We start from the raw sequence: 21,687 nt of genomic DNA on the forward strand, positions 1-21,687 counted from the left end.
AGATTAGACTTGAGTTGGAGCTCTTTATATATGCTTGAGAGGTGGCCTTCTTCACTGATGTTTTCTCTCTCTCTCTGTCTTATGTGATGCAGTTATTTAATGCCCACTCTTGGGATGGCTATTTTCATCACTATTAATACCATCATTTTATTTACATCTCTTTGAGGACAGGAATAGGGCTTTGTATAGCTTTGTCTTCTCTGACAGGGAAAAATGACTACTAATTGGGGTTAAGTAGACATGCCATGGATAACAGAGTTGGCTTAGATCCTGGAGAAACACCAGACACCTTCTTCCCTTAAAACAAAGTGTTTCATACTTGAAGATAAAACACCAATTAGGACACCGCAAAAGATGTAAACATATGTGATCTCAGGGATTTATAAAATATTAGAGCTTGTGATGGGGTTCTTGGTGAAAAGAATATTTGAGAACAAGAAAAGAGTGAGGGCAGAAAAGATAGTAATAGTGTAGGGGGTGATGATATAATGAGGTAGGATGATACTGCACTTTTTAAGTTACTCTTATTTTAGTTCACACCTGGCAGTGCTCAGGGCTTATTCCTGGCTCTGCACTCAGGGAATCATTCCAGGTGATGCTTGGGGGACCATATGGGATGCCAGGATTGACCTGGGTCAGTCACATGCAAGGCGAACACTCTACCCGCCGACTATCTCTCCGGCCCCACTTTTTAAGTGACTCTGACTCCTCTTCCACATCTCTACAGTGGCTCTCTATTTTCAGACTCTTCATTCTCCTTTCTCAATGCAGAAGCAGGCGTCAGTGAGAGGCCATGGAAGAGCACATGGGTCAGCTGAAGGTGAAGTGGAGAGAGATCTGACCAAGTTATTCCAATCCTCTCGCCTACTCCACTCTCCTACACAGTTCTATTTCTGACCTTTGACGCTTCATCTAATCCTCTCACATCAACCACAGATTACCAGTATCTGCCAACAATGTGGGTCCTACAACCATGAGGATCCTCAGGGACTGATATGGTGACACTGACATGCTTAGATGGCACATTCCACCTGCAACCTAGAAAAGCTTATGTCTGTGTGTGCAATACCACATTATCTCCAGATTTTCCAAATGAGTTTCTTGTGGATTTCTTTCTCCTTTTTGCTACTGGTCTATGAAAACAGAGCAAAAGCTTTACTTCTTTTTCCAGTTTCCCGGGTTTAGAACAGACTAGCCCAAGTGGTTTGTGATCAACCATTTCTTTTTTGGGGCCACCTCCTATTTTTGTTTGGGAGATGACAAGGTACAAAGAAAGTGGATTTGAGAATCAGATGTGTCTCTCTTCAAAACGTGGCACTGCCACTGAGCAGCTGAGATGAACTTGGAGATGTTCATAGTTCTCTCCTTGCTGCCTCTGGGGCATCATCAAATCCTCACTCGGGATCATGGTCAAATTCAATGTCACATGGAGAGAACAGTGTGCATACTACCTCGCACATAATAAATGTTCCACAATTAGAAGTCGTACATGTGCCTGTGCTTGATCCTTGTGCATTGGTAAGCCTGGTTTCTCTTTTTATGCTTGAGAAGACACTAGACTTCCTTTCAATCAATAAAGTCACTCATCACAGTGGAAGGAAGCTTCAGGAATAGAATATGGTTCTCCCTTCTTTCTCAGGGCCCAGCTGGTGACAAGGAAAGATTGACTCGAGGCTTCCTGGTACTGGAAATGCCAACCACAGAAAGAAGCCTGATCTCATTGACAAGTCTCTTTAAGAAGGTGTCAATGTTTCTCTTTCCTCTCGGTTTGCAAGTGTCCCTCCAGCTTCTGTGTGGGACCTTGGTGTACCACTTCCCCCCTGGGGTACAGCCCACTTCTTGTCGCCTGCACTCCCCCACCCCTCGCCTTCTTCCTCTATGTCACTATCTCCTCTGGCTCCTCACTCTCACTGGGCTTCAGTTTCCCTACGGGCACCATGACATCATCTCAGCCCTGGAAATTCCACTCGCTCTTCAGGGTCTCCTACCTCCTGTTTCAGGCCTATAAAAAGGGGTTCCAAACTCAGTATGGGCACAGAACACCTTTGACTCCTAAGCTTCTAGGATCTGCAGCTTCTGCTCCTGAAAAGCCTCTTCACCACCAAGACCATGAAGCTCTGTGTGGCTGGGCTCGCTCTGCTCGTGCTCATGGCTGTCTGCTGTTCTCCGGCACACTCTGCGCCACGTAAGTCCTCTCTGGTGACTGCTCCACCTGTGACAGCCACTTTTTTCAGTTAGGGTGGCCCAACAGTGGCCTCTATGGAAGGGGCAAAAGGGCTCTGGGAAGATTTTCAAGCAGTCTGCCATCCAATGTGTTCTAGTTGAGTCTCAGTAATATTCAAATTCCTCTTTTCTAAAGAAATAGAAACCAGCAGACTTTTTAAAGCCAGTCCCTGCCTCTCTTGGGGTTTTGTCCCCCTGACTAGAATGCAGAAGTTGGCCATGTTCCCCTACCCAGTCCTGCTTCCATGGGCTGAGATTCTTCCACAGTCTTCTCTTCAGAATAAGGCTCCTACTCAGGTTGGGTGGGATTGGATGCAGGGAATCATATCTGGGGATCTGGAGAGTCCCACAGAGAGATGACCAGCGAATATTGATAACTAGGAAGGTCAGCTCTTGGTAGAGCTTCCAGCTCACCCTGCCTTTCCTTCTAGTGGGTTCTGACCCTCCCACTTCCTGCTGCTTCTCTTACACCCTGCGGAAGATTCCTCGGAATTTCGTGACGGATTACTATGAGACCAGCAGCCTCTGCTCCCAGCCTGCTGTAGTGTAAGTTTCGACCCTTGGGTACTCTGGGAGGCAAAGGCAAGGGAAGGAGAGGAGCAGGGAGGGCGGGTATTAAGCTATTAAGCAGTAGGAAGGCAGGTTTTAAGACTGAAACCCTCCTGAAAAGCAGTGAGAAACAAGCCACAAAGTGTCTGGTTGAGTCCAGGAGGGTAAATGGAATGAAGGGGGCGAAAATTGATTTGGAGGGAGGAAGTGTGCCGGAGGTGAAGAAATCATGGAAAATTAAAAAAGATTATGGAATCCATGGGCTGATTGTTTAAACCCTGCTTAGAAAAGCCCATGAGAAAATTATCCACAGGGCAGCAGGAAAGGGACCAACTTGTCCCCGTATTGATCAACCTCAGAGATCGTTGCTATATCCAGGGTGGAAGTTACAGGGGGCCTGTTTATAGCATCACCTCCTGGAAGGGTCTCCTCACCACCTAGATCTGTCCAACATGAGCCATGTCAAGTAGAGGGAGCTCCCCACCGCGCACCAGGGTATACCAGATGGCCTTCAACATGGCAATGATTTCTAATCTGTCCATTTCTCCTTTCACAGATTCCAAACCAGAAGGGGCAGGCAAATCTGTGCTAACCCCAGTGACGCCTGGGTCCAGGAATACATGGATGACCTGGAACTGAACTGAGCTGCTCTGGACTAGTGCTGGGGTCTGCTGTGAAGGTCACCTGAGCCTGAGGCGTCTCTGCAAGATGCATCCCCTCCTGCTCAGAACTCCTCCCAGTACCCCCTGTTCCTCTCTGTAATTTTATCTGTACTGTGTACAATATTATTGTATTGGGTATCATTTCCATTATTTATTACTTTGTCAAAGCTTGTCTGTCCCCCATGGGGATGGTTCACTCTCATGTTCTCTGCTATTGTGGATACACAGACAATGTGGTTGATCCCGGTTTACTGTTTTCATAATAAAGCCTTTGGAAATGTAGACAGTTCCTTTATGCTTTGTGCTTTACCTCGGTTTTGGGTGAAGAGAATTGCTTGGTGCTGTGCACAGAGATCAAACACAGTTTCTGAAGATAGAAGGACTGAGTAATTGCTGAGATCTTCATATCTTCTCTGGCCTAAGCACACTAAAGGCTTGTTCTTCTGGGCTGGAGAGATAGTACAATTGATAGGATGCGTGCCTTATTCATGGTCAACCTATGTTAGATTCCTGGTACCACAAAAGGTCTCCCAAGCCCCACCAGGGATGGTACCTGAGCATAGGAGTAAGTCTTGAGCACTGTCAGGTGTGACTCCAAAACAAACAGACTTGCTCTTCATCCACATTTTATTTTATTTTATTTTTATTTTTTTTTTTGCTTTTTGGGTCACACCCAGCGATGCTCAGGGGTTACTCCTGGCTTTGCACTCAGGAACTACTCCTGGCGGTGCTTGGGGGACCATATGGGATGCCGGGGATCGAACCCGGGTCGGCCGCGTGCAAGGCGAACGCCCTACCCGCTGTGCTATCGCTCCGGCCCCCATCCACATTTTAAATAAGGATTTTACCACTGTTCTGAAGCTGGGAAAGGCCTCCTTCATGTTCTGCAGGGACTGAGGGAAGGACTCTGGGGTGGAGTGGAGGGGTGGAAGGAGGGAGGAGCTGATCTATACAGGCAGAAGAAGGGACTAGCATCAAAGAAACTGCCCGATCTTAACTTATAATTTTATCTGCTAGATCTAAGCTGTCAAATACATTTACCATTAGCCACAGGTGACTTTAAATTATCAATTCAGTTTAAAATAAAATTAAAATTCTATTCCTCACTCACATTAACCACATTTCAAGTGCTTGCAAGCTCATGTAGTTAAATATAGGATACTGCCATTATCATGGGCATCTCTATTGGACAGCACTGTTTTCAGAATATTCTCTAGGCTGAAGGGCATAAAATCAGGGAATTAGGGATAGTCTGGACAGTTAAAGTATAATCTTTGGAGAAAGGTTCACAATAATCTTCTGGAGGGAAGTGGTTGGGAGAGTAAATGGATCATCCCTGGGCATAAGACAAGCTGTAGATCACAACGGCAGATTGAAAAATGACCCCCTAAGTTACCTTCTCTCTTACCCTGGAATCCTTGTCCTCAGTACTCCCTTCCTCAGTGCACATGGGCAGAAAAGATCTCAGTTTAACAGAACAGTCTCTCTAAGGAAGGCTCAGGACCCTCCCCCCTCCCCCCCACACACATGGGGATGAAGAAATGTTTCACTAAGAAACTACAAGTGATAGCTTGGGGTCCTCACAGCGGGTGAGGAACTTTAGCTATTGCACAAAATGATACTCAATCTTCTTTTTTCTCTTGACAAAACTTCCTTTTCTCCTTCTGAAGCTGGAGAGCTAGCATTTGCTTACTTGACTTTTCAGCTGAGTTTACATTTACTTAGCTGACTTTCTGCTGAAGTTTCTCCTGGCTGCTGGTTGAAACCAGAGCCAGAACAGAGGCAGGACCGGAGACAGAGCATTGATTTCTGGGAATCTTCTACAAGCCAGACCAGTGCTGCTCCTGCTTCCCGACAGAACCTGCTTCCTTGTTTCTCTCTCCAGAGAAAGGGACTCTGTTCCTTGAGTATGGGCTCATGCAGACTTCCTGTCCGTCTCTCCCTATCCTTGGGGTCCCTTGAAAGACCCTGTCCTGGTTCCTGTTTTATTTATTCTCTAATATATGCCCGATGGCTGCTGCAGACACCTACCCCTTCAAGTGAAAACAAACCTGGTGGACTTGCTGGCCTGATTTGTGACTCTCAGCAGAGCACTGGACATCAGCATGTGGGGGTGAGGGTGGGGGAGTGCGTTTTCACGAAGGAACAAAGGTTCCCCCAAGTGGGTGAAGTTCCTTATTTCCATGTGCCTCTGAAGTCCCCTGGGGGTTTCTACTCCCTGTCCTGGGAAAGGCCACATTAGTGGGTGGAGATGGCCATTCTCTAAGTCTCAGTTTGTTCATTTGTGACACTGGCACCTCTGGAAGTGACCCTTTAGCTCATGACGCCCCTGTCCTGAGACCCAGCTGTGTAGGACAAGCACAGGACCTGATGTCCAACTGTGCACTTAGTAAAGGGCAGGGCTGGGGAGAGAGTGCAGGGGCTGACGTACTTGCCTTGCAGGTGGCCAAACTCAGTTCCATTCCTGGCACCGTGCAGTGCAGGCCTGGAGGTCCACAAGCACTACTGGGTGTGGCTCTTGAGGCTCCTGAGCACCAGGAGGGTAACCAGGGTATCCCTAGCCCCTCAGGGCCCAGCGGCACCACATCCTTGGGCCCTCACATTGAATTGCCATGAGGGACCCTCAGGCCTTCTGAATACTGCTGGGGAGAACCCCCAAGAGTCCCTCCTTAGCCACAGCTCTCATGCTGAAATGCATACTTCAGCAAAATGCCCGTGGGCAATGATGCACATCGTGCTGGGAACTTGGCAGAGCAGTATGTGCTGGAGAGGCAAGTACCCAGAACAGTGTCTTACAGAGACTCTGGAATGGAATATCTTCATGTAACTGTGTGAGCACTCTTTGCTCCATAGGCCCAGGCAGGACGCATTCCCAAGGAGATATAGGATTACACAATTTCCCTCCCCCACCGCGCCCTGCTGTGGACCCAGTATTGCAGGCACTTGGTTGTGGTGATTTCGCTTGATGCTCCTTTTCTCGGTGATGCTCTTGCACATTCTGGCTCTCGGGCTCGCCAGGGATGGCTGTGATGCTCACACATGGACTCACAGGTGTCACACTCCTGCAGTGCTCGAACTTTTCTAGTGTCAGCGCCTGGTGGGGCTTACACATTTTGTTGCGAGGCTCACATAAACGTGTCTGCTTGTGCAGTGGAAACCACATGTTCTGCTGTGATGCCAGAGTTTCACACAGCAGGGTCGTCGGCATGGCACTGGGAACACATAGGCAGCTCTGGGAATTAGACTCATGGCCTCAAGCTTGCAAGGCAAGCACTTTTAGCTCTGAGCCATCCCCAGGCCCTGACACTTTCTAGCTTTAACCAGGAGTGGCAAAGTTCCACATATATTGACTTGGTGTGTGAGAAATGTGTTTCTACTTCATAGTGGGGGAAAGATGAATGAAGGTAATCTTAGGGTAACTTCTACCTGGACACATCACTTTCTATTTCTATGTATAGATGTTTATGCTGAGTAAATAATGGCCTATATTATGGAGAATAATGAACAGTCATAGACACAGTGAATTACTTATGATAACAACAACAATGAAAAATCTGGGATGTACCTAGATATCCAACCAATGAGGTGGGCTAGATAAGTTATGAACCATCAGTGTCATAGAATTTTTTTATAGTTGTTGTTGTTGTTGCTTTGGGCCACACCTGGGTGTATTCAGTGCTTACTTCTGACTCTGAGCTCAGGGATCACTCCTTGTGGGTTTGGGGGACCATCTAGGGTGCTGAGTTTCGAACCCAGGTTGGCGATTTGCAAGGCAAACACCTTACCTGCTGTACTGTAATTGTTCAGCATGATGTATTGTTCCATCCCTGATAGTAAATATTTCAAAAAAGCTGGAAAAGGTTACATGGATAACTCTCTAAGATATAGCATTAAGTGAGCAAAGCAGAATAACACATTCCTTTTCCTTTTAGAAGTGTGTATTTACGTGCACACATATGCTAGTACCCACTAGACAGTAACTGTGAGTAAGATGGAATTATATACCACAAAGCTCATCTCTGTGTTTAATTGTATAAAAATGCACGCGTGCATACATGCGTGTGTGTGTTTGTGTGTGCATGTACCAGGGATCACACCCAGGGAGTCATACATAAAAGACATGTTCTCTACTGTGTAGTGAAATCCCAGCTCCCCAAAAAAGAACTTGAAATATTTTTAACTAAGTTGTAGTAATGGTCACATCTAGTCGCTTTCACAGAGGTATGAGGAACCTCCTCCTTATCAGCTCTCAGGCGGGGTCCCCTATTCTGTTCTCTGGCATCATCTGCTCCTACCCTCCGGCTCAGCAGCTGGCAGTGCAGCCCAATCCTTTGGGTTTGGGTCTGGGCTTCCCTGTCACAGTGCCCGCATTGCCCAGGGTCATAGCTTTCCATTGTTGAATCGAGCTGCTTGGTCCCCTCTCACAGCCCTAATTTTCTTTTTTAAGTAAATAGATTTTATTTGGAGGTTTCTGAGGGAAGGAGGAAGGGATAAGTGGGAGAGAGAATAGAAAGAATAATGTGCTCAAGAGAGAACGCAGGCTTCTCCAAGGGTGGAGGAAGCCCCTACACATAACTGAGCTTTAGACACAAAAGTATGAAAGCATGAAAGTACACATCTCAAGAGGGGAGATGTGGGCGACACATGTGCTCGGGCGACACATGTGCTTGGGTGACACATGTGCTTGGCCACATGGGCGCAAGAAGCACATGGGCTCAGACAGCATATGCACCCCTCACAGCCCTAATTTTACCTTCAGCCTGAGGAGTTATTTCTGGGTATTTGTGCATTTTGTGTCCCTGACATCCTGTGAGCTCTAGCCTGAGTCTCTCTTGGGGCTGCTCCCAGGCTATTTCTTCTTAGTTTGACCCTTGTCTCTACAGGGGTATTCAGAGGAGCTTGTTCTGGCGATGAGTACTGTGGTCCAGAGTAGGCTTCCCTTTTCCGTGCACTCCATGGTCTCAAAGAGCCAGTGATGAGGTAGGGCTTTGGGCCCCAGTGAGCACTGGATATTCTCCTGTGGCTCAGGTCTCTCTAGCTCCCTGGCATGACCCTACAGGTAGGAGCAGGAGAGCAGAGCCCACTTGTCAGTAGATGGATGGGCCCTATCTCTCAATCCAGAAGAGCTGGGCCACTGGTGATGCAACCACCCACCTCTTGAGATGCAAGCCAACCTACCAACCCTATAGCCACCCCAGTGAGGATCAGATGGCTCAGGGACAGCCTCTGATCTCGACCTGCTCAAGGCTCTTAGCCCTAGAGGCAGCTCTGCACCAATCAGTCACTTCAAATCCTCAGACCCTGATATCTATCTAGGAGGTCTCAGGGCCCCCAGCAAACAACTACTGGTTTCCTGGTTGAAGCTCTCCCTCTAAAATACTGAATTAAGAGAATTTTTTTGGGGGGGGCGGGCATGGTTTTTAAGAAAATCAGGGAAACAAACCAAAGGCCAGTTTCCGGGTATCAAGGAACAAAGAGCTAAGAAAAGTATGCTTGAGTGCCCCCGTTTGGCTTTTGCACCTCCAAGGAGCCAAGCCCTCATCAAAGAGAAAATCTCTTGGGAAACAGAACTTGGGAATGGACTGGTCTGTGGCACCACCCCTCCCAGCTGATCTCCTTACACAGTTCTTTTCCTATGACCATCCGCCTCACCTTCCTTTCTGCCGCCACAATCGGGGTGAGGCTGTGTGGGAAGTGCACAGCATGAAGCACAGCACAGTCTTTGTTCTGATTACTTCTGGCCTCCTGGTGATGGAAATGGTCTGCGCTCGGTCACCTGTCTTCAAAGGTGAGGGTACCCAGGGGGTCCCACCTGGGATCAGAGACAGCTGAGGGCCCAACTTCAGACCTGGAATCATTGGCACTTAGTGCCCACTGCTGAGTAAAGTATGGCATCAACCAGACCCATTTCCATTCACCTCTGGAGCTGTCACCTGCCTTTCTCATTCTGCAGACCAGATTAGGGTTGGGGCTATTAGAAGGTGGGGTGAGAATTAAGAGAAGAGGACTACTTAGGACAGGGCTCTGGGGAGGGGATTGCCTCTGGGAGAAGTCCGGGGCATGTGCAAGGTGGTGATCAAAGCACCTGAGAACACCTTACCAGTGCAAAGAGAAGAAAGCCACAGTGCAGGGTTCTAATCTGGCGAACTCAGTAGCCTGAGGGACATGGAGGCCATTCTTGCCAGGGCTGCAATGTCAGAATGGGGTTTGGGAGGGAGAGAGGAGCCACAGAGGCTGAGGGAGGAGTCCAGGAGACCAAAGGAAAAATCAGAAAAGGCAGGATTCCTGCCAGCCAGGCAGGCCGTGGACCTCCAGCCACAGTTCTCTCGCCTTTCTTAGTTCCAACTCCCAATCAAACCATTGTCTGTTTTCCAGGACCACGAAGACGTGGGATCTGCCCAGAGGATTCTGAAGAATATGCTACAATTTGTTTTCAAGAGTGCATGGGAGATTACTTTTGCCCACCCACAGAGATATGCTGCAGAAATGGGTGTTCCCGAGTCTGCATGGAGCCTCTCCCCAAGCCTGCTGTGAGTATCAACCAGGATGGATCAGACATGCTCACATCCATCTTCCCACTGCTCACCAAGGTCTAGATAACCCTCACCCCTAAAAGGGGTTAGAGGGGCCCTAAGGGAACAGGAAAGAAGGACCCCAAGAGCCACAGGTCATGAATGACTGAGGCTTCCTCATCCTCTTTTTAAACCAAATCTTTCTCATCTTCCTTCCCCTTCAAAGGCTTTTCAGGAAAGTGGGTGACTCTGGAAAGTGGAAGGAGGAGGGAAATTTACTGACTCGGAGCAATAGAGTAGCCGTTGGGCTCTTGCCTTTCATGCGGCCGACCTGAGTTCGATCCTCTGCCCCTCTCGGAGAGCCTGGCAAACCACCGAGAGTATTGAGCCCACACGCCAGAGCCTGGCAAGCTACCTATGCATATTGGATATGCCAAAAACAGTAACAATAAGTCTCTCAATGAGAGACGTTACTGGTGCCCGCTCGAAAAAATCGATGAGCAATGGGATGACAGTGACAGTGAATTTACTGACTATCTCCTGTGGTGGGCAGGCTTCTACTGGAGTTGAGATGAAAAGGTTCTCACACAGTGCCTGAGAGATATAGGGCTAAGGTTCTTATCTAGCACACAGCTGACTCCAGCACCACATCTGGCCCCTTGAATATCTCCAAGAGTGGTGATCCCTGAGCCCAGAGCCAGGAGTAAGCCCTAAGCATCAATCATGTGACCTCTCTTCCCCCAAAACGAAGCAAAGCAACCAAATGTGCACATAGTACCTGGTCAAGGAGCCAAGTCCACATCAGCATTACCAGCCAAATGACTAAGGCTTCCTGCAGAGCTCTGCTGGGTGCTGTGCAAGTGGAGGGAGGAGCTGCTGGAGCACCTAGGTGGGCTGGACCAGTTAACCATAGAGAACACCGTAGGAAGAGCCTGAGGGAGGCACACAGCTCCCTGGAGGAAGGGAGGGCCATTCTGATGAAAGAAAGGAGCAGCGGGGGTGCTCTTGGGGAGATGGGGTGTGACTGTACTAGGTCAAAGTCCCCCTTTAGTTCTCTCCAGGGAACTAAAGAGCATTGTCCAGGCCACAGTCCAAAGAAGACTGAGCTACTGTGCTAAGAGTTCGGGAAATGGTAGAAGCTTCTGAGCAGAGGAGGTGTTAATGACTATATTTGTATTTCAGCAGCCTAACCCCAAACAGGCGAAGTGTCAGGTATAGGTGAGCTGGAGCTTAGCCCTAGATTCCTCAAGGATTTCCAAGTGCCATGCCTGGCATCAGCATCTGACTCTCCTATCAAACATCCTGGCTTTCCCTAGAAGATGAAGATCTTAGAGGGTGGAGCGACTCCTTTCTAAAGCACTTGTGCCCAGAATAAACTACTTAGAGCATCATTCAGGCTGTGTCGTTCTTCCCACATGGGGGGGTGGGGGGGTGGTGGGGGAGGGCCGGTTATAGCGGGCCCCACAGGGACTCATAGGGTGTGGTTCATACCATGGTGAACTTGTGCACACAGTGCAAGTCAAAGACAAAGTTTCCCCACCTTTTTTCCTTCCAAGTCCCCATCTTCAGAAACTCAAAGATCACTTACAGTACCCACACATGTGAAGCAAAGTTCTCCCTCCTAGTTCCTTTCTTCCTTCCAAATGTCTGTCTCCTGGGCTGAAGCAATAGTACAAGAGGTGGGGCATTTGCTTTGCACACAGCCGACCCAGGTTCAATGCCCGGCATCCCATATGGTCCCCCATTCACCACCAGGAGTAATTTCTGAGTGTAGAGTCAGGAGTAACCCCTGAGCATTGCTGGGTGTGACTCCCCTCCCTCCCCCACAAAAAAACCCAACCAAATGTCTGTCTCCAATAGGACAAAGAACACCAAGTACTTCCTCAAGTGTCTTGTGACTCTAGGCTGAACATTGGGGCTTCATTTCCTGGAACTCATTTCTTTCCACCTACATCTGACTTGGGTCTTCCCTGTGTGCGTGTCCCTCTCCCTAACAATGCTCCCACTTCTCATATAGCCATTTTTATTTTATTGATTTGCTTTTCTTTTTGGGGTCATAACCTAACTTTGCTTGAGGTAAGGGGCCGTGTACTGCCAGGGATTGAACCAGGTTGGTTGCATTAATTTTTGTTTGGTTTTTTGGCCATACCCAGCGGTGCTCAGGGCTTACTCCTGGCTCTGCATTTAGGAGTTACTCCTAGCTGTGATTGAGGAACCAAATGGGATGCTGGAGATTGAACCTAGGTTGACCACTTGCAAGGCAAATGCCCTGTTCATTTTACTATCACTCCAGCCAGGCTGGCTGCATTTAATACAATTGCTTGAACCCTTGTACTTTCTTTCTGGTTTTTAGACTGTGTTCTCATAGAACTTCTGTGGTCAGAATAAACCAGAGTAAAAATAGATATACTGTCTAGATGGCTCTCGTTTAATCAGTTAAAGGTCTTGAACAAAAGTGAGGTACCTGAAGTAACAAGAAATTCTATCTCTACACTATCTTTGAACTTAAGCAGCAACATCAACCCTTGCTTATGTCAAAATCATTCCCCTTGAGCCCAGAAAGATAAAATCATGCTCCTGCATGGATAAGCCTAGGGGCTGCAGTTCAGGAGGGTATATTCATTGCTTGGAGTTCTGTAGAGCCATTGCTCTGGAAGGGAAGGAAGTCAAGAGGCCATTAAAGAGTAGTTAAGAACACTTGAACTGAGAATATAACTTCACTCAAAGTGGAAAGAACGTCATATTTACCTAGCCGGCACTTATAAGGTGTAGCTCTGCACGGTTACACAATAATTAAATGCATTAGCTAAAATCTAAAATGGGTCTCTCTATTTCTCCCCTTTGACTACAGAGTTCCATTGCAGGAAACAAATTTGATACAGAATCAATGCTTGGAAGGTAGTTCCATTAATACTCTTCTTTCTACCCAGGAGGCCCAGAGGCCAGAGGTTCTAAACTCTAGGTAATGACTCTTCACGTTGTTCTCAGGTGTACCTTTCATGGATTATATCCAGAAAGTGACCGAGACCAGCTAGTAAATATCTTGCATCAGGTCACTGTTTTTGCCTTTCTGAAAACTTGTGAGGTAGATAGAATGTTAAGCCATTTCATTAAGAGATTATCAGCTAATGACTGGAGCAGGTGAACCTGGGACTAATTTGTGGTTTGCTAAACTGCACAAATTCAAGTATATTTGTTTTCTTCTCCTTTCCTCCCTGGAGTTTGGCCATCTAAACCTGGAGCCTGAGGTCTCAGACCTTGGGATACTCATGCCCGTCTTCCCACATGATCTCAGTGTCCCAGCCCAACACACACACACACACACACACACACACACACACACGCACACACACAATGGGAGAATTATTTACATCAGTATTTACATGCACATTTTAAGGATTATTGCACTCGCCCCAAGGTCTGCTGTTTCCATTGTACTACCTTAGATTAGCTCCCCCTGGTGCTGAGCACTGTGTGGACTCTGCAGTCCTGCAGTCCTTCCCTTGCTTAATGCAGATTTTTCCCTTCCCTCCTTTCCCCATCTTTCCTGGAATGTCTTTCCTGTAAATACTTTGAAGATGAATAAATTCTCATCTCCTTCCATTCTGACTTCTTGGTTCTGGTGTGAGCCTTGTAAGACTGCTTGGATATGAGCATCTACCAGCCACTCCTGATCCTAGTGCTGTCTCCTAATTGTAGAATTCCTTCTCCAAGTTCATGATCCCAGTTCAATCAGAAGAAAAACATCAGGGGCTGGAGTGATAGCACAGTGGGTAGGACATTTGCCTTGCACGCGGCCGACCCTGATTTGATTCCCAGCATCCCATATGGTCCCCTGAGCACCGCCAGGGGTAATTCCTGAATGTGGAGCCAGGAGTGATCCTGTGCATCACCGGGTGTGACCCAAAAAGCAAAAAAAAAAAAGAAAGAAGGAAAGAAGGAAAGAAAGAAAGAAAGAAAGAAAGAAAGAAAGAAAGAAAGAAAGAAAGAAAGAAAGAAAGAAAGAAAGAAAGAAAGAAAGAAAGAAAGGAGGAAAGAAGGAAGAAAGGAAGAAAGAAAGAAAGAAAGAAAGAAAGAAAGAAAGAAAGAAAGAAAGAAAGAAAGAAAGAAAGAAAGAAAGAAAGAAAGAAAGAAAGAAAGAAAGAAAGAAAGGAGGGAGGGAAGGAGGGAAGGAGGGAGGGAGGGAAGGAGGGAGGGAGGGAGGGAGAGAAAGAAGAAAAGAAAGATAGAGAAAAAGGAGAGATAAAGAAAAAAGAAAGAAGGAAAGAAGGAAATAAAGAGAAGGAAGGAAGAAAGAAAGAAGGAAAGTTAAAGTCTCATGCCAAATTTGTACCAAGTACCTTGGTTCTAGACAGGAAACCATAACCTCAGATCTACAGAGGGTGAGACATGTATGTGGCACCAGCCTGAGTTAGAATGCAGAAAGTCATGGCAGACTGGATGGAGACCACTACTAGCTCAAACAATACTTCTATGACTATTAGAAAAAGACCCTCACAGAGAGAAGCCACTTCTGTGCCAAACCGGTTAGGCTGAATCTCTGGGCCCAGAATATTGCAGCCTTCTAGGGATGGGACAGGCCAAGTGCCTGGCCTGTTGGAGGGCACAGTGCTCCCCCCACTGACACTGGCTTCTGCTTGCATTTTAACCACCTGGCTGCACTATCTCAGAGAGAAGTAACAGCCTCGCCATCTGGTAGACCTGAGACACCATGGTGCTGAATCATCCTAGTGACTCAGTTGCTGGAGTGTGTGGCTATGTATGCAGCGGTGCAACATTTCCAAAGCTCACAATACTGACAACCCAGTAGGAACACAAAAAATCAGATGGGAGCCCACCGCCGAGATGTGATCCCGGGGGCCGCGCGCATGTGCGGCCTCTCCGCAGCTGCACAAGCTTGAATCCAGACCCAGCAAAACCTCTTTCGGCGTGGGCAACTCCTCGCAGAATGGCTCCAGCCTGAGAACTAAGCCTCGGCCCCGTGCCCGCCCAGGAGGGGAAAGGTATTTCTCTCTCTTGCCTCTTTCTCTCCGGGGATGAAGGGCGCGGTGGCCGCCATATTAGGACGACCACAGATTGGGTTTTCAAGCCTGCAATTATCTAATATCTGGAAGAAATCTCCCTGGACTTCTTGTTAAAGTACAAAAATTCAAAACTGCGCGGCCGCTACTGTGGCCGCGCGACCTTATTTGTCTTCACAGTAGGTCTGAATCTAGTGGGGTACTCCTAACAACAATAGTGAGGTTTGTGTTGAAATATTGAATGTAACCAAAGTAAACAGAATGTAAAATGAAACTTATCAGTTACAAGGTAGGGGGTGGGGGGGCGGGATGGGAGGTGTACTGTGTGGGTATTTTTTTTTTTTTTGGTGGTGGTATATGGGCACTGGTGAAGGGATGGTTATTTCAGCATTGTATAACTGAGACCTAAGCCCGAAAGCATTGTAATCTTCCACACGGTGATTTAATAAAATAAAATAAAATAAAATAAAATAAAAATCAGATGGGAAAGTTGCATAGACACTCACTAAATTCAATGAGTGAAGAACAATAGCCCAGAAAGTCCAACTAGCACCTAACTGCTCAGCAAATCCTTGGACCAAGACTTTAGTAACACCATTATGAGATATATGTTGTAACAAGGAACATAAAGTATTTGTGCCTGCTAAGGGGTCAGGCTGGGAGAATAAGTGGTAACTTGGTGGAAGGTCACATTAGTGGTGTGATTGGCATTGAAATACTGAATACCTGAAATGACTATATTATGAAATTATGGTATTTAAATAAACTTTCAAAGTGAGGGAGGAGGGATGAAAAGTCCAAACGTGTAAAAGTAAATTAATTAAATGAATAAAATTCAGAATGATTTCTGCCAAACTCACTCCTAATCCCCAATTCATAGTAACATAATCCAGTCTTTATCACTTTTATTTAAGGATCTGTTTACATTTCCAAATTTTTGCATGTACAGTACAAGGCGTCCCATAGAATTCCACGGGACATCAAAAGACCGAGTGGTTGCCCACCTACGAGATGGTCAGACTTCTTTGTCAAAACCATGAATGAACGATTTGAGGCTCTTCCTGTTCCTGGAGCAAGCAGATACCATTGGGCTACACTAGCACGTGACAAAGACAAATAAAAATGTTACTGGCACCTGCTCAAGCAAATCAAAGATAAACAGGATGACAAGTGATACAATACAAGGCACAGCAGGTAGGGCTTTGCCTTGCACGCGGACAACCCGGGTTCGATTCCTCCGTCCCTCTTGGGGAGCCTGGCAAGCTACCGAGAGTATCCCACCCATACGTCAGAGTCTGGCAAGATACCCTTGGCATATTCAATAAGCCAAAAATAGTAACAACAAGTCTCACAATGGAGACATTGCTGGTGCCCACTCAAACAAGTCGATGAACAACGAAAGACAGTGCCACAATGCTACAAATTAAAAAATAAAAAGGTGCCTAGTGCAGTAAACAGGGAACACATTCATCCAGTTTGGAAAATGTGCCCATCTGGGTAGAGGTAGTGCAAGGTGTTGGGTTCCATCTTGCCACTAGACCTACGTGGGCAATGCACAGCCTAGGAAAATGTGCATGGAAGCTTTGCTCAGAGGCAAGGATAAGGGGGTAGAAGTACTTCTGAGTCTTGTGCTTTCATTCCACATATATTCAAGTTCATTTCATGAACATGAAAATTGGAGCTCAGAGAGGTGATGTGATCTATTAACAAGTAGCCACACTGCTCTCATTAGCTCAAAAACTAGAATGTGTATACCAACCCCCAGTGCCTCCTGTAATTAAGAACTTTGAAAGAGACACTTTCTGTCCACTTCCTCTTTTTCCTTTATTCGCTTTCTCAAGACAGACAAACTTTAAGAAAAGCCATCCTACATCTTTGCATATGGTGTGGCAGGTTCCTGGCACTCTCCAACTCTCTCTTCAATCAAGTTCTCCCTTTCCAGACAGCTCCTTCCTGCCCAGCCTCATCTTTTCTGTCTCTGCAAAGTTCAACTGAAACAAAAAAGACTTTGTCCCATGGGGTTTTCCCCTGGCTAGCTGGCCAGACTTCCTCCACAGATCCCCTATTCTTCCCCTATGCAGCCCCATCTGGAGGCAGTCCTGAGGGGCTCTGACTCAGAGTGTCTATTCTTGGAGATGTCACTGTCATGAATACAAAGACTTGGCAGCAAATCCCCAGAGATGTCCTTCCCAATCTTTCTTCAGCAATCAGACTTTGTTCAAATTCCCTTGATGTCTTTTCCTATCTCTAAGGTCTTTTGTAAGTTGTTTTCACTCCCAGAGTTTATAGAAATGAAACTCACACTCCATTTCTATAAACTGAAACAAGTTACACCTCCCTCGTAGGCATCATGGGCCAAATATATGTGATCAATATGAGTAATTTATCTGCAACTATCTCAGTAAGAAGGAAAATTGGCAGAAAAAGACCCTGGGAGTTGGGGAGTCAGACCAGGTACCCCTCCACCAAGAGGGAGCTTTCACTCTCGAGGGCCAGAGAAAAATGAGGTTTCCTGGAGTTCCACAAATCTTCAATCAAATCCTGGCCAGAATATGGCCCAGTGGTTACATTGGTCTCCAACTGGAAGTCACTGGCAAAACCTACATGCAAATGGCTCATGCACTTTTAAATGCTGTGATTCCTATTTTTGAATTGCCCTCTTAGTTGTAGTATCTGGCTGACTGCACAATGCTGTTCAGCTGCTTTGCATATATTTATGTGTCGCAGGTTCCACATGTGCTTGAAAAGTAACAGTGAGGGCTTGTTTCACAGTGCCAGATGTCCTGAAGACATACAACCTTGTTCATTAGAAAGACCTACCAATACACTGTGGGAAAAAATCACCACCTTCTGAATGACTTCAATCAGTCAGACAGGATTTGAGATTGTCGATTTTAAATCTCAGGGTTATGGAGACTGGAGCGATAGCACAGCGGGGAGGGTGTTTGCCTTGCATGCAGCCGACCCGGGTTCTATTCCCAGCATCCCATATGGTCCCCTGGGCACTACCAGGGGTAATTCCTGAGTGCAGAGCCAGGAGTAACCCCTGTGCATCGCCGGGTGTGACCCAAAAGGCCAAAAAAAACCAAATAAATCTCAGGGTTATCCTGTTTTAGAAATGAATCAACAAGGCATACATCAGTTGAATGGCCTTCTGATGAATACAGGATCTCTCTGTGAGAAGATCATGAGAGGGAGTGTCCAGGCCAGCTGACTGTGAACCATTATGAAATTAACAAGGCCCTGTATTTACATACATTAACATAAAATATAATCATGTAAAGTTCCCTGCTGTGCATGGAATTTTATATCTTTTACAATTTAACACATGTTGTGGACCTCTTTCTTTGTCAACACAAATGTTTCTCATTCCTTTTGGATTTTATGATTAGCAGTGAAAGAATTTGCCCTTTTGGTGGCCATATATATATTTGGTTTTGGCTTTGTTCTTTTTTTTGTTTTGGGGTCACACTTGGTAGTGCTCAGAGCTTACTCCTGGCAGTCTGGAGGTACCATATAGTGTGCTGGGGATTGAGCCACATCAGCCAGGTGCAAAGCAAACACCTTACCTGCTATACTATCTCTCTGGCCCCTTGATGACCGTTTTATTTGTTTGATTCTTGTTGCTATTGTGCAAATTGCTGTAAAGACTGTTTTTAATTTTCAAATTTACATACCATTTGTTTTTTGACCATGTAATGTGAGACATCTGAAAATAGTCTAGGTACTTTCACCAGAAGGAATCTGCAAAGAAGGCTGCTAAGAAGAGAGGGTGGTTGCAGGACAATACACTCTAAGGATGCAGGGACAGGATGCACAGAGAAAAGTTCAGTTTAGACTGAGTAGCTATCACACATTGCTCTTTTCAGCTGCCACGTAGAAAGTTTTTAGTTCAAGGCTAATTGCAAGTATCTGACTTCTGTACTGAAATGAGGCTTGCTTGCTTTAGCTAATGAGAAAGTTGATTGATGTAGCCAAGCAGAATGTGATATGAAATGTTTAAAACCTTGCCTGGACTCAGGGTCAGGGTTATTCACTGTGCTGAGACCCTTGTTCTCAGGCTCGGCAGCCCCTGCAGATCAATAAAGGCTCTTTAATTCAGCAAACAAGCTTGTTCATCATTTCTTGGGATGTCTTGGAAAATCTCCTCCCCATAATAGCATGTCCACATGAAGGGGAGGAATGAACTTCTGCTCCCTCTCAGCTTGGTTACTGCCATCCAGTCCCCTTCCAACCTCCATGCCACAGGACAGAGATAGAGACAGAGATAGACCACAGGACAGAGATAAACCGGAGCAGGGACACTCCCTGCTGCAGGATAGGGAGTGAGAACCTCTGGGAAAGCTCAGCTTACTGGAGGCCGGGTGCTTTGAGATGAAGGAGGACAAGGCCAAGGGGAACTCCATTCTAAAAGAAGCACAGAGCTCACACAGGCCAAGGCCACTGTGCCCGCCTAGGTGCCCAGCAGGAGAACTAATGAGACCACACTGGGCAATTGAGGTAGACTCTGGAGCATTAGCAGATCAGTGACCTAGGGGCACTCCACTGCCTGTCCCAGCTCTCAGTTGCCACAGGTGCTGGACCCAGCAGGAAGGAGAGATACACAAGGCCAGACTGTATCCTATTGGCCTGCATCCAGATCCCAGGTGATCATTTTCATAGGGATAGATTTCTCATGCCCAGCACCAACTTTGCACAGAGAAGACACGCGAGGCTTTTGGTGAAAATGGTGGCAAACATGGTGGCAGCAGAGACCTGCTGAGGCAGTGAGGTCCTGGCTATCATGCCCACGATCTGCCTCCTGGCACCATCTTAGCACATCAACCGCCATGCTTGATCCAGAGACACAGCAGTGAATCCCGGAAGACAGCAACTCAACCGAGATCTCTCTGGACCTCGAACCGAGCCAGTTCCACCAAGGCACCTCAGATGGAGTCGGTGTCCCAGCCTTGCCCACTCCAGATGAACCCCCAGGGGCCACCAACTTTCAGAAAACAACAACAACAACAAAAAAAAAAAAAACTTGGGTTCCAGGACTAAGGCTCCAGGCCACATGGCAGCAGCGGAGACTGGCTGTCCCTTCCTGTCTCTCCACCCACTTGGGGTTCTGGCTGTCACGGCCACGAACTGCCTCCAGGCGCCATTTCAGCACGGCAATGGCCTTGATCCAGATACAGATTTAAGATCCCAAGTGAATCTTAAGATAGACTAGCTCCCTACAGAGATGTCTCTGGACCCCAAGCATTTGCAATTTGAGAATTCCAGAACCTCTCATGATATTCTTAATAAACAATCACTGTATCACTGTCATCCCATTGCTCATCAATTTACTCGAGTGGGCACCAGTATCGTCTCCATTGTGAGATTTGTTGTTACTGTTTTTGGCATATTGAATATGCCACAGGGAGCTTGCCAGGCCCTGCTGTGTGGGCGAGATACTCTCAGTAGCTTGCAGGGCTCTCCGAGAGGGACGGAGGAATCGAACCCGGGTTGGCTGCGTGTAAGACAAATACCCTATCTACTTTGCTATAGCTCCAGCCATAGCCCTTGTCTTGCATTTGTGAGGTTCTGAGTTCAATCCCTAGCAGAAGAAACTTTATGACTTTACTTTCCTTTAAAAAAAATTTTTTAAAAGCATGCTCCAGTGGTGTATAATAAACAATAGAAAATAGATTATCTACCATCTGCCCCTGGCAGGCAGGATTGAATCGAAATAATCGATTGGGAAAAATCAAAATAATGGTGGTGGGAAGGTGTAATGGTGGTGGGATTTGTGTTGAAATATTGAATATAATCAATTAATCTGAACAACTTTAGCACTGCACTGTTGTCCCGTTGTTCATCGATTTGCTTGAGCAGGCACCAGTAACGTCTCCATTGTGAGACTTCTTGTTGTTACTGTTTTTGGCATATTTAATATGCCATGGGTAGTTTGCCAGGCTCTGAACAACCTTATGAAAATTAAAGAGAAAAAAAGAAAGAAAATGGTGGCAATTTACTACAATGAAGCCAATTGGATTGGTACATTTTTGACCTCTGTCCACTGGAGATCAGTCGCAGAGACAAACAGATTCCTAAGGAGACAGAAAAACACTATCCAAACTTTGGGGTTATGTGGCAGCCAGGAGTGGGCTCACAGGCCACTTATTCAGTACAATATTGCTCTTCTGCCCTGGTTCCTAACTTGTGAGCCATTGTTTAGGTTGGAAGGCTTTAAGGACAGTAAGCACATTAAAATTCAGTGTGTACATTGAGAGCAGAGGCTGGGGTGTTTCACACTGCCAGTTAGCAGGCACCCTTAAGTACAAAGTCAAGACAATTCCTATTCTACTTTTTCCCATATGCCCTCTCCATCTGAAAGACCCTGAACTGTTTTATTACATCCTCACTTGGGTTTTCATTTACTGCCTATCGTCTATTCTTTCCTGGGTGCAAGTTTACTGCCCCTATTTTATTTAAAAAGATTAAATTGCTTACCCAGGGGACTCCCAGCCTTCAGGTATTTATTAGGGGGACAATTTCCCACAGAAAACAAATTAATAAATGAAAGTAAGCGCCCACCTTGCCCCCATCCCCACTCGCCCTCACTCCCAGCTTTGCTGGTCTGCGACATGGATATTGGTCAAAAGAGGGTGTCACCTTGGCAGAAAGACCTGTTTAAGTAACAACGTGGCATTACTGGGGCCACCATGGCACAGGGGCGGTGGTTTTTCCGGAAAT

General features: G+C 46.6%; 1 protein-coding gene across 2 annotated transcripts; it reads left to right on the plus strand.

Moving 5' to 3' along the window:
* The first annotated feature begins 2,109 nt into the window (after window positions 1-2,109).
* On the plus strand, window positions 2,110-3,695 carry CCL4 (C-C motif chemokine ligand 4). Of its 2 annotated transcripts, none has more exons than XM_004608590.2 (3): window positions 2,110-2,185; window positions 2,655-2,769; window positions 3,329-3,695. In XM_004608590.2, the coding sequence occupies exons 1-3, from the start codon at window positions 2,110-2,112 to the stop codon at window positions 3,414-3,416; spliced, it is 279 nt and encodes a 92-aa protein (XP_004608647.1). In that variant the 3' UTR covers window positions 3,417-3,695. The 2 variants fall into 2 exon arrangements, with proteins under 2 accessions (XP_004608647.1, XP_012788279.1); XM_012932825.2 differs by having other exon boundaries at window positions 3,344-3,695.
* The last annotated feature ends 17,992 nt before the right edge of the window (window positions 3,696-21,687 follow it).

This window comes from Sorex araneus, chromosome 3, assembly GCF_027595985.1.
Source record: "Sorex araneus isolate mSorAra2 chromosome 3, mSorAra2.pri, whole genome shotgun sequence".
Classification (NCBI taxonomy): domain Eukaryota; kingdom Metazoa; phylum Chordata; class Mammalia; order Eulipotyphla; family Soricidae; genus Sorex; species Sorex araneus.